At 33.7% G+C, this 14,237-nt stretch overlaps 1 protein-coding gene across 1 annotated transcript; it reads left to right on the forward strand.

Moving 5' to 3' along the window:
• Positions 1-235: 235 nt before the first annotated feature.
• Positions 236-13,831, forward strand: LOC118754054 (myosin heavy chain 95F-like; the record flags this gene model as incomplete). Its single annotated transcript, XM_036488922.1, is given in 14 exon segments — positions 236-424; positions 3,952-4,025; positions 8,587-8,716; positions 8,808-8,969; positions 9,054-9,316; positions 9,867-10,273; positions 10,325-10,871; positions 10,948-11,145; positions 11,207-11,639; positions 11,736-11,977; positions 12,057-12,155; positions 12,473-12,594; positions 12,720-12,950; positions 13,669-13,831. Coding segments are annotated over 14 exon segments (3,194 nt in total), but the record flags the coding sequence as incomplete, so codon positions are not given.
• Positions 13,832-14,237: the final 406 nt, after the last annotated feature.

Consider the following 14,237-nt stretch of genomic DNA (forward strand, 5'->3'; position numbering starts at 1 on the left):
TGGTTTATTGATAGTCGTACATACATACACACATAAATACATATAGCGCCGTGAGTCTTACTTTGTTTCGTTTTTTTTTTTTCGACAAGCTTCTTGCTAATTTTGTGATAAAAAAAAATATAAAAAAATTTTTATAAGTTGTATTACCAAGCAATTTTCTAGTTTACTTTAAGTAGTCTTTTTTTTCGAATGCTTACTAATCGTTTAATATTTGCTACCTTTTTTTCACTTTCAGTGCGCAAAATGGACACACAACTGGTGTGGGCACGCGATGCCGTCGAAGGCTATATACAGTGTCGCATCTCAGAAATCGGTGCTAAGGATTTCGAGGTTACACCAATTGATCGAAAATATCCGAAACGCTCTTGTCATGTCGATGATATATTTTCGTCGTGCGACGGACCGCAAGATCATGATGATAATTGTGAGTGTTGAAAATGTTTAATTTGATATTTTGTAGTTTTACGTATTTTATCAGGTTTTTTTTTTTAAATAATCAAAAAAAAAGTGTAGGTATGCTACTGGCGTCAGAAATAGACACACCTGTCTTATCAGTGCGTCGCAATCACGTGCTTACTCAGCGTCAAAGGCGGAAAGATTTAAAGTTAAGAGCGTTTAATTATTTCGAAAGTTTTTTTAAAGTGTTTGTGCGAGCATTTCAGCCAGCTGTTGGAAGCATTTTTATGCCTTATATTTACATTTTATGTCTATTAATTTGCATCTGCTGCACAATATACGCGTCTATTAGGCAGGTTCTGCAATTCAAAGTGACTTTTGTTGAAATTCACTCGGAAGTCAATTGCAGAACCTGCCTGTATATCATCTATTTTTATTGTCATTCTGCGGAATTCAACTGCTTAACTATACAATAGCAGCGCGTGCGCTAGCTTTTTATCTACCACAATGTTCAACAAGTCTTCATAACAAAGAGTTCTTGAAGTGTTAAACCTGTAAACAGTATGGGTCTTGTATTATTGTGTGTTTAACCATCACTGACCACAGCAAGCCACACAGTCAGCACTTATTTACCACAGGCACACATACACACTCTATGTCGCAAAACCCAGCGATCTTGACCGCAGTTGTGCAGAGATAATGAGACCACAAGTTTTGAACGAGTCGCTTAAATTTATTACCATAGAGGTTTACCAAAATATGTGCTTAAAAAGTCGTAAAACAAGTTGTGCAAAATAATGTCAAAAGTAAAAAATTAGCATTCTACAAAATTTGTTTTTTTTTTTGCTTATTTGTTTATTTTTATTTCACTAAAATTTAGGGAAAGCCTCGAAAATATTGCTAGACTGTAAAATTAATTAAAACTGCAAAAACTGTCAAAAGCCAAAATTATACGCAGAGAAATAGAGAAAAGCTATAAAGTACGGGAACGCTTTTCGGGTAAAATTTGACACCTTTTTTGGTTTTCATAGCTGCTTTTTATCATTTGACGATTTGCTAATTATACGCAAATAAGTAGGCAAATAAACAAAAACTAGTGAACAGGCGAGGCATTAAAACGCCCGAAACTTAATTTCAAAATCCTAAAAAATATTCCAAATGTTAATCAGAGTTATAAGCTATGCAGCCATATCGTCGGTTTAATTTTTCATCAAATTTCAAATCAACCTGTACCGATAAAAAAGTTCCAATTCCCAAAAATAAAGCTTTATCGCACATCTACAAACCAAGGTTTTTATTTTGCCCCTTAATTTTTGAAATTCCAAAGAACGGAGCAAATCTAATGACCTTCACAAAAGCGCCCTCCCTTATACAAACATATGTACTTAGTTAGATCGATATGACTTTTCGAAAAGGTGGCAAGCCTATGTGAAGATATTTTCAAACTAAAGCTTTCATATGTCTCTTTCGATGTACACTCATATTTCATAAAACTTGTGTATAAGTCATCTAAATTCTACTTCTCAAACAGTTGGAAATCCTTTTCGAAAGTATTTTCAAACTAAAATCTTTTTCAATCTTTTTCGTCTGACGTTGTGATACATATTTTAATAAGCTGAAGAACTTGATTTTTCGACACAGGGCTATCCTCCTAAACAAGGTCTGAAATAAAACCTTTTCCAACCCATTTCGAATGATACCCATTTTTAGTAATTCATAACTTATAAAATAATTTCAATTTATCTTTTTTAAAACATGGCAACGTTCTTGAAACGCCACCAATCTAAACATTTCTTAACACGCTTCTGTTTGACAGCCACATTTAAATATTTTATATAACCTGTGTGATAGTTACCTAACTTCGACTTATCAAACAAGTGGCAACCCCCTTAAAAATATTTTCAAAGTAAAACCTTTTTAAAACTCCTTCATTTGACACTCATATTGTTATACATATTTATGTGTTTAAATTACCTATTTGCTGTAATTCAAACATTTTTCCAAATATGTGGCAACCTTCCTAAATATTTTTCAGAAATAAAGTCTTTTAAACCCCATTTCGATTGACCCCTAGGATTATTCTACACCGAAAAAAATATACCCCTATTTTTTTATTTTGAAAAACAACTTTTCGTAGAAATGGTAAGTATAGAATAGTTAAAAATCAATATTTTTCTACCAGAAAACTCTGTTTATCTGCTGGAGATTCCCAAGAATAATACCCAATTGTTTATTTAACCATTTTTTCGTTGCAACTATAATTTATAGATCTGCCAAAAACCCACAAAAAACCCGAAAAATGCAATGGAGCGACCAATAAAAAATCGTTAGTATTAAAAATGGCTACATAAACAATTGGGTACTTTTATTGAAACTTTCCTCAAGAGAACGAGAGTTTTCCGATCGAAAAATATTGACTTTCAAGAATTCTATACCATTTCTACGAAAAAATATATTTTTCCCATATAAAAATACATGGAAAACTTTGAGCGCTTTGAGCGACCTCCAAATTTTTTTTTTGTTTTCAAAATAAAAAATAGGGGTTTAATTTTTTTCGATATATATATCCTAGGGGTTGAGAGCCACCCTAATGTTCATACATACATTCATCTGCTAGACGCTAATGAATGCATATTTTATATGATGCGAGCAAATAAGAGTTTAACAACAATTTATTAGGAATGTAACAATATCATAAAAATTTAATAATTTGAGGAAATATTTAAATTAATTTAAAAAAAATGTTTATCTTTAAAAGAATGAAACTAAACTAAAATAAAAAATTATTAAAAAAAAAAATAAACAAAAATTAAATAAAAAAAGATCCGTTGTTGCCCGCCGACTCGTACTCGAACTCGGGTCTCTCAATTAGCAGTCTAGTGCTTTGGCCACTCGGCCATTGCGACTGCGTGCCATGCGAGCAAAATGGCATACATAAATGTTTATTGTTTCCTTTGCACTAGCTGATTTTGAATCAGCATTCAAATCGGGCAACGATATTTTCAAGTTTACTCCGATTCAATGATTGCAATTTTTTCGTATTCGTAGCAGGCATTCGAATTCGTAGATTTTCTACGACGGATTCCGTGATAGCCCTGAATATGGTTACTTTAACCCTCTGCTACTGTCAGGACCGAAATTTCCCTATTATATTAACGTGTAATCTCTTAGACACCAATTTTCCAGATCAAAAAATATTTATTAGATATTTATGAATATACTTTTTTTCGATTTAAACTGCAAATTCTATCAATATTTTAAGTACTCATTAATGAAATTGTCATATAAATAAATTATATGTCGAAAAATAGGCGTTTTTAGTAATCAGTGGTATTGAATGCTCGGAAAAATGTCGAACTTTCGGTGTCTGTCATATTACCACGTCACTCACAGATGGTTAAGAATATCATAAATGTATTGACACTCGACCAAATTCGCAAAAGTTTTTCCATCTTACAAACGGGTAAATTTTTTGTGCCACGTCTTTTGTATATCATACAATATCCTATAAATATGTTTTTCCTTATCCATATATGCATTTTTTTTACTTTTCAGGTGAACTTATGCTGCTGAATGAAGCAACGTTTTTGGATAATTTAAAAACGCGTTATTATAAAGATAAAATTTATGTAAGTACTTAAGCAAGATATATGTATGTAGGTACAAGTATGCTAAATTTACCAATAAGAATGAGCAGCTCTATTGATTTATATAAAAAAACATAAGCGCGATATAGGCAGTGATTCTAGTTTCCCATTTTCGTTTTAAAGGGATACTCCCCAAAAGTGTATCTCATTCGGAGACGATATAAAATTTTAGAACATTCAACTTTTAGGAATAATCAAGATGCACACCAGTAGGATAAACAGTTAAAACTTAATTCAAAAGGAGGGAGAGAATGTTTATAGCTATAGCTTCCAACACTAAAGCTCTTGCAAGTAAGATAGATTGAGTTAGAAGACTTTCACTTAAAAAAGGACAGCTTTCGCCAAGTATGGCGAACCATGTTTTATGTTTTCATAAAGAAATAATTGTATTAGAAATTAGAAGTGAAGGAAAAGAGTAGAAGGGAAGGTGTGTATTTATAAATGGTAATGGAAGCCATTGAGGGTGCGTTCACACAGAGGGCCGATCGGTGGCTCTGCAAAGAAAGGCGGGGCGAAGCGAACCTTCAGGTGTTCTCAATGGACGAGGCGGAGCAGAGCTTTTCTCATGGACTCGGCTGCAAAGATACCCCAAAACTTATCGTCAAATAAAAGTGACAAATACTCAATTTTATTCAAAAGATTAGTTGAAGCGTCACGAAGCTGAAAAATTAAATTCAAAATCAAAAACATCTTTACTTTCAGCTCGAAACCGCTTCTGGAAAAGATTGTTGTATGATCATTTTCATGTATGTATAGCAATTTGAAAGCTTCACTCCGGTCGTAACGGCTCCGCAGCTCCAGAGGATACTGATATGCAGCCTTGACAAAACATCATGTCAGAAAGCTTTTAGGCTCAGCCTCATAAAAGCAGGACTGCGAGAAGTAATGGCCTAGAGTGCGTCTCAGGACTTGAAGTTATTTTACCTCTCGTCGAATGAGTACTTACAGCTTAGTTTCTTGAAATACTATAGATGCCTGATGAAATATATGCTAAGCACTGAAAAACAATCTATTGCAACTACTTCTTGAAGATAACTTCATGCAAGTATAGATGGTACAAATTTTAAGTCCATTTCTCAAACACTTTCTAGCTTTGTAACTCAAAGAAAAAAGTCCAAATGATAAGAAAATTCGGAAAAAATAACTTTACATCGCGGTATTATTTTTATTGCCTTACTGATTTTCTTATGACATTACAGTACATTTCACCTTAGAAAATTCGGAAAGGGAAATAATGATTTCTTTACGAATTCTTTAAGATTTCTCTACTATTCAGAATACTCTAAAAGTATGGTTTTCAGGGCAGATAACCTTAAAACAGAAAGGTATGTATTAGGGATGGACACGGGACTAAATATTCAATCCCGATCCCTCCCATCCCGAAATTCAATTTTTAAGTCCCTAACCCGCCCATCCCGACGTTTTTCAGACTTTTACCGTGGGTCTTGTGGGTCCCGAAATATATCACTAGAAAAATTCACACGACTTTCAAATTAATTTTAAATAATAAAAAAATAGTGAAAGATCTGGTATCTACCGATTGTTTGTTTTGCTTAGCGTTTCGTTTTCGTCTCAATAAAACATAAAAAAGTGCTTATTTAATATAACGTTTTTAAGAAAGATCATGATCCAATGATCGTATCTAAACCAAATTAGTATGGGACCACCTCTGAGGTACCACCTATCCGCTGGAAAAAGTATTATGGAAAACGGGTAACGTCGTCAAAAGTTAAGCGGTAATATACATAAAAAAATAAATAAACAAAATACATTCCAACGAATTTTTAACCTCCTCCTTTTTTTAAAGTCGGTTAAAAAAAAATTACAAAAAATTTATTCTCAAAGTTGTTATTTCGCCAAAAATGCAACTTTACGATGTTTCATGAATCGCACTAATGTCTGTTTTTATGAACGTAATACCCAACAATGTCATTAAAATTTTTGTCATTTAATGCTTAGTGGAAATTCATCATTAACCCTACTTAAGGAAATGCTTAAATTTTTTTGATTTTTATTTTGATTACAAATGAGAAAAAATGTAAGGTTTGCTGCGAAATTAGCTATTTTAAAAAATGTATAATACAGTGGAGCTTACGTATATATGTAGATTTTTTTTTTGCAATACGGACGCTTTTTTGTTTTTTTTTGTTTTCGCAAACTTTATATTTACGCTTTTTAGAAAAGATTTTCTGCAAAACTGCATACGTATTTAAATTTTTTTTCTAAAAGAAGTAATTAAAAAGTGCTAAATTTTTATGAAAATTCCGATTTTTGGAGTTTTTGTTATAGTATTAGCCATAATTTTATATAAAGTTCATTGAATTATTTGGTCTTTCCTCTCTCAAGTTAGAAAGGAGGGATATGAGGGTTCCCATATTTTTTTTGTACCTGTCTCCAAATAAAATTTTATAGATTTTCTGAGGTAAACCAGTATGCATCAATTGGGGAAAAATCGAATTTCGATTATCGATTTTTTTTTATCGATTCACCGATCGAATCGAAACTAAAAAACTGAATCGGAAGGGCTCGATTAATCGATGTAAATCTCTACTTTGTAACCGGCAATTGTAGTTTCCGTTTCAATTTTGTTATTAAAATTTTGAAAATTTTCGACTACAAAATGTTAAGAACTTTCAGAATAGGCCTGGTAATATCGTAACGACACCGATGTTATTTAATGACCATTTTTGTTTTTAAAAATTGTGTCATTTAATATCCAGTGGACATGTCTGTCGTATTTACAGCAATAAACTTCAGGATTATTTACATATCTATGTACATTAGACTGCATCACCAAAAAAAGTTGCGGTTTTTCCGCCGGGATTACTAAATTTATTATATTTTAAGACGTCCACCAAAATATTTCGTAAAAATATTAAGATCTAAGTGAGCTGGATCGATTTGAAAATAGCTCCAAAAATGAAGTTTTTTATGAATAAAAATAGTTTCTTAAAGAACATTTTTTAAAAAGTCCCCTCAGAAGACAAATTGGAATAAGCTTAAAAAATCTGCATAAAAATATTTAAAAATCTTTTCAATGGAATCGTAAGAATGAGATTTTTGATGCTGTTTTTTTACTTTTTTCAAAGATTGATTTACGAAAAACTTGAATAACTGGACCAAAAATGTTCTGATTTAGACTTATGGGATCTCAGTAGAAAGGTATTTTCACACCGTTTTTATTTCTGGCCAAAAGCGTCATTCGTGTCCCATCTTTTTTTTCGAATACCAAAGATCTTAATTTAACTTTGAATGAGGTTCGTTTCTCCTACCTTTCTCTTCCATCCTTTGAATAAGTTTATTAGTAAATAAATGAAAAGGGTGAGAAAATACCTTTCCAATGACACCTCTTAAGTCTCGGAAGAGTTTAGGTTCAGTTATTCAAGTTTTTCTTATACCAATCTTTGAAAAATGCTAAAAACAGCATCATCATTACGATTCCGTTAAATTTTGTTTTAATTTTTTTTTTTTTTAATATTTTTATGCAAATATTTTAAGCTTAAGCCGTTTTGTCATTTGAGAGGATTTTTTCAAAAGAAATCTTTAAGAAACTATTTTTATTCATGAAAAAAACATTTTTGGAGGTATTTTCAAATCGGTCCAGCTCACTTAAGTCTTAATATTTTTCCGAAATATTTTGGTGGACGTCTTAAAGTATAGTAGATTTTATAATTCCAATGGAAAAATAGTACCGATTTTTTTTTTGTATGGGGAGTGATGCAGTCTATTGTACATTAAAGTGGTCCAAAAATGTATGTAAAAAAACAAGGTCGCATTTTTAATGCCGCCACCCCCTAAGATTGTTCTATACCGACAAAAAATATACCAATATTTTTTTATTTTGAAATAAAAAAAAATTTAGGGAGTGCTCAAAGCGCTCAAAGTTTTCAATGTATTTTAAATGGGGATAAAACAACTTTTCGTAGAAATAGTGTAGAATTCTTGCAAGTCAATATTTTTCGATTGGAAAATTTTGCTTATCTTCAGGAGGTTCCCAGTAATAATACCCAATTGTTCCTCTAACCATTTTTTCATGGTAACTATATTTTATAGGAAATAAACAATTGGATATTAATGTCTGAAGTCTCCTGAAGTGAACCACAGATTTTCGATTGAAAAATATTGATTTTCAAGAGTTTTATACCATTTTTACGAAAATTTGTCTTTTCCCCATATAAAATAAATACATGGAAAACTTTGAGCGTTGTGAGCACTCCCTAAATATTTTTTGATTTCAAAATAAAAAATAGGGGTATATTTATTTTCGGTTCAGAACAATCCTAGGGGGTGGCGGCATTAAAATTCCGACTTTATTATTTTGGACCACTCTAATGTACATACATAGACTCAATCAAGGTAAATGCGTTCCATACATCGTTCGTCATTATTTGGCTGAAATAAACTGTACTCAAACTTTTAGTAGAAGTATTTGCTCATTCTCATTCAAAATTATGGAAATTTTCAGTCAAATTTTATGTGGTTTTCCAGTATTTCTGTATTACCAAATGCACTTAAAATATCTTCACTTTCAATCTTCTCCTAGACTTATGTGGCCAATATACTCATTGCTGTGAATCCATATCGTGAAATCACTGATCTCTACTCTTCAGCTACAATTAAAACGTATACTGGACGTTCCTTGGGCGAACTGCCGCCACATGTGTTTGCTATAGGTAAAATAAAAAGTGTTGTACAATAACAAGAAACCCCCTGCTGTACAAAAGCTCATATTTATATTTGTGCATTCTCTTGTAATTTTTGCAGCTGATAAGGCTATACGTGATATGCGCGTACTCAAATCGTCACAATCTATTATCGTATCTGGCGAATCGGGTGCTGGCAAGACAGAATCTACCAAGTATTTGCTTAAATATTTATGTCATTCCAGCGATAGTGCCGGTCCCATTGAACAGAAAATTTTAGATGGTAAGTGAAATTTAAACTTCAATAAGAGTCGTTGTATGTAACCAACGTTTGATATTTACTATCTATTTTATCTGTTTATTATAGCCAATCCCGTGCTTGAGGCTTTTGGTAATGCAAAAACTACGCGTAACAACAATTCCTCCCGTTTCGGCAAATTCATTGAAGTGCACTATGATGCCAAGTGCCAAGTGGTTGGCGGTTACATATCACACTATCTGCTGGAGAAGAGTCGTATTTGTACGCAAAGTTCTGAGGAGCGCAACTATCATGTTTTCTTTATGTTGCTAGCAGGTGCACCACAACAGCTGCGTGATAAGCTGAATCTTGGTAAACCAGATGATTATCGGGTGAGTAAAGAGCATACGAACTACGAACTTCGGAACACATTATATAACTTAATGTTGAATTACTATAGTTAGTTTCGTTTCTGACAAAGCTGTTGTGCCCTATTTTATTCAAGCTATATTATTGACACTATTTTCCGAATAACTAGAACCATTAAATACTATTAACCATTCATTGGCAGCAATGAGGTGGTGATGCTTTCCTTTTCCTACTAAGGTTCCATAGCATCAACCTGTTTAAACATGGATTTGATATAAATATCTGCCGATAACGTTGAGACGGTGCTCCCGACGACAAAATCTACATCTTTGATGATTATTCATTTGTCTGAAACTAGTCGAATCTGACATTTCTTGACTAAGACAACCTTTCAAGTATCCTTCATACATACATACACACGCCTTTACAAATAACTTTAGGAAGTTATTCTGTTGTTAAAACAAATAAAAAAAATTCATTGCTAAATGCTTTCTTTGCCCTTTACAAACTTTTTTTTGCCTGTTCAATAATCTGTAACTAATGTATATATTTTTTTTCTTTCCTTCTCCCCAGTATCTCTCTGGCTGTACGCAGTATTTTGCCAACGCGAAGACAGAGCAACTTATTCCGGCTGCTCAAAAGTCCAAGAGTCATGTGAAAAAGGGTCCCCTGAAGGATCCCATTATCGATGATTATAATCATTTTCAAAATCTCGATCGTGCACTGGGTCGATTGGGTTTGAGTGAAATAAATAAACTGGAAATTTATTCATTGGTGGCTGCCGTATTACATTTGGGTAATATTTCGTTTGAAGAGATACCAGATGACGCACGAGGTGGTTGTCAAGTGTCAGAGTCTTCTGAAAAATCTCTCACCATCACATCGAAATTGCTGGGTGTTGATCCATCGGAACTCAGACAGGCACTGGTGTCGCGTGTAATGCAAAGCAAAGGTGGCGGTTTCAAGGGCACAGTAATAATGTAAGTCAATACCTACACACCTGTTGTGTGAATTAACTATTGCTATTTCAGGGTGCCCTTGAAAATTTATGAGGCCAGCAATGCGCGCGATGCGCTTGCCAAGGCCATCTACAGCCGCCTTTTTGATCGTATTGTGGCGCTGATTAATCAAAGCATCCCCTTCCAAGTCTCAAATTTCTATATTGGCGTCTTGGATATTGCCGGTTTCGAGTACTTCACTGTGAATTCGTTTGAGCAATTTTGCATTAATTACTGCAATGAGAAATTGCAAAAATTCTTCAATGACAACATTCTTAAGAACGAGCAAGAGCTGTACAAAAGTGAGGGATTGAATGTGCCGGAAATCACATTCACCGATAATCAGGATATTATCGATTTAATTGAAGCGAAGGCAAACGGTATTTATACTCTATTGGATGAGGAGTCGAAGTTGCCAAAGCCATCGGCACAACACTTCACGGCCGAAGTGCACAAGGCGTGGTCAAACCATTTCCGCTTGGGCTTGCCGCGTTCATCGCGCTTGAAGGCTCATCGCACGCTAAGAGATGAGGATGGTTTTCTTGTGCGTCACTTTGCCGGCGCTGTCTGTTACAATACGGTAGGTGTGGCATGTTTGTTAAGGCGTGGGATAACATGTATTTAATTGTATTTACCATTTTGTTGATTCTTTTCAGGAACAATTTATAGAGAAAAACAATGATGCATTGCATGCTTCCTTGGAGGGTTTGGTGCAGGAGTGTGAAAATCCGTTGCTGAAAACACTATTTCCTTCCGGTAGTAACACCGCGTTGCGCGGCAAATTGAATTTCATTTCTGTGGGCTCGAAATTCAAAAGCCAACTGGCTGAGTTGATGGAGAAATTGGAGAAGAATGTAAGCACTGTGTTAATGTATAATAAATAGTAAAACGAATGTATAATGATTAAATTTTTAGGGCACTAATTTTATACGCTGCATTAAGCCTAACAGCAAAATGATAGATCGTGATTTCGAGGGTGGGCTAGCACTTGCACAACTTAAATGCTCTGGCACTATTTCCGTGCTGGAGCTTATGGAGCATGGTTATCCTTCACGTGTGCCATTCGCCGATCTCTACAATATGTATAAATCGGTCCTGCCACCCGAATTGGTCAAATTACCACCGCGCACTTTCTGCGAAGCTATGTTACAATCGCTTAATCTTAGCTCAAAGGATTTCAAGTTTGGCGTGAAGAAAGTTTTCTTCCGCCCTGGCAAGTTCGTTGAATTCGATCGTATTATGAAATCAGATCCCGAGAATCTTTTAGCCATTGTCTCTAAGGTGAAAAAGTGGTTAATACGTTCGCGGTGGGTGAAATCTATTTTGGGTGCGGTGTGTGTGATCAAATGTGAGTTTAGTTGTGAAGTATTTTGATTTGTGTTCATATAGAGATAAACATTATGTAATGGTTGACTTTAATTATTATTTCTTCATACTTTCCCAGTACGCAATCGCATCAAGTATCGAAACAATTGTGTTTTACTCATACAACGCACTGTGCGTGGTTATTTGGCGCGAAAACAACATCGCCCACGTTACCAAGGCATTGCAAAGATAAACAAAGTGCGTTTGAATGCACAAAAGACCATTGAAATCGCTGGTGGGCTGAAGAAGGGTCGCGATGAGTTTATCAGCGAAGTGAATGGTATACATCGTCAAGTGAACGAAGCCATACAAACAATAAAGGTGTGATCGTAGTTCATTATTATATGTAATGAGAATAGACAACATAAATTTTTATTTTTTTTTTTTATTTAATTGACAGACAAATGAGAAAATCACTTCTCGCCAAATCGACGGACTCTATACTAGCGTCATGGCCAACATGAATAAGCTGACCGTGGATTTGAACACAAAGTTGAAGGTGAGTGAAATGTATATTTAATTACTAATAAAAAGAAATAAACATTAAAAAGAAAAAACAAATGCGGTCTAAAACGAAGTGCATTCCGTTTTATGCATGTCGTCGTTTAAAGTACAAAACCGCGTATCAACAAAATACAAAACCGCGTATCAAGTTACGCGGTTTTACAGAATGACGATACGCGGTTTTGTACTTTAAACGACGATATATAACTAATCCGTTTTTGCTTTATACATACTATATTTTCTTTTTTGTTTGTTTTGAGTATCTACAAAATTTCTCCAACGTACAAACTTTAATATTTTCCTTTCACACAGGAACAAAAGCAAGCTGAGGAACAAGAACGTCTGCGTAAAATACAAGAAGCGCTCGAGGCTGAACGACGCGCTAAGGAAGAGGAAGAGCGAAAGAAACTTGAAGAAGAAGATAACAAACGACTGTAAGCATCAAAAACATTGCAATACAAAACAAGTCATTATTCTTTCTTTGCAACCTTTCATTTGAGTTGAATGACCATGAATATTCCTGAATAGCTTTTCTAATGTCATCTCCAATTATTTACAGCAAAGCCGAAATGGAATCACGCCGAAAAGTGGAAGAGGTGCAACGTCTAAAGCAAGAGGAGGAGGATCGTAAGGCGGCGTTAGCGTTACAGGCACAACTTGAGAAGGAAGCACAAGACGATGCCAAGTATAGACAGCAGTTGGAACAAGAGCGTCGTGACCATGAGCTTGCTTTGCGTTTGGCCAACGAAACAAATGGCATGGTGGAAGAGAGTCCACCAGTTATACGCAAGTATGTTATGTGCCCGCAATTGCGTTTTATGTTTGTAAATAGTTTTAGTTTGAATACCTCAGTAATTTGGGTTTAAAAGTTACCTTATTTTAAATGGATACCCTTATATACTGTATTTTTTGTACACATTACTATCATCACTTGCATATAAGTTTGCATAAATAGTGTGTAAGTTTATGTGGTCTTGTTGTGGTTGGCTCAAATTTCCATATACATAAACCCAATACATAAATATATTCCTTTAATTTTTAATTATTAGACATATTTGGAAGTTCGTATGATTTAAAATTATTTATTTTCGAGTAATTATTTAAAAAATCTCAAGATTTGGTATTAAATCTCTTCATATGCCATACTGATATTTCATTAATGTGTACATGTAAAATATTCGGTGTATTCATTACAAGTGGCATGTATTAAAAAAAATAATAATTGGCAATTCCAGATCGTACAAATTTCAGATTTCCCCGTAGATATATGTTTGATTATTACTAAACCTTTCCGGTAGCTAAATATTTACGTATGTAAATATAAATATATATTTAATTATTTTTTAAGCAACAAGGATTGTAGTTATCCATATATTATATAATTAATATTTATATTTTTTGCTTGTTTATGTATAAAACTCACAAACCATTTCTGCGCGTATTTTATATGTATTCATTTTCTTAAATTTTTTGCATATTTACAAAATTTCTATTCTCTCTGCGTTCAGTGGTCAAAATGATGTATCTCCCATGGCTCCGAACAAACTTATCAGGTACACAATCGCACGCTATTTTTTGTTATGTGTTATTATATTTTCGAACTAATAAACAAAATTATTTATCTAGCAAATATCTTTATTATACTAGTTACATAAAGTTGTCCACAAAATAGTAGAAGTGAAATATTTTGACCAGTTTTGACTATTTTTCTTTTGTTTGTTTAATGTTTATTAATCTATGTATATAAAAAAGAGAAGCTGCTTGTAGAAAGCGCATACAACAGGTTCGTTTCGATGAGGAAAAGGTGCATAGCTATGTAGGTTTAAATAGAGTTGCCACCTGTTTTAAAAGTTAAATTAAATAAAATTAACGGGATTGATCAAATATCTCAATATTTATGGTTGTCAAATGGTAAATGGTTTATAAGAGCTCATGTAAAAGAAAAATTATTTGAAGAGGACTGCCACCCGTTTGAAACAATCAAATTCCATTAGCTTGATTACAGAATATAAATATTGCAATAGGGGTGTCAAAGGAAAGATATTTCAGATTGATAGCTCACTTTGTAAAATATTTT

This window comes from Rhagoletis pomonella, unplaced genomic scaffold, assembly GCF_013731165.1.
Source record: "Rhagoletis pomonella isolate Grant_MI unplaced genomic scaffold, Rhpom_1.0 Rhpom_scaffold_03281, whole genome shotgun sequence".
NCBI classification, from domain to species: Eukaryota; Metazoa; Arthropoda; class Insecta; order Diptera; family Tephritidae; genus Rhagoletis; species Rhagoletis pomonella.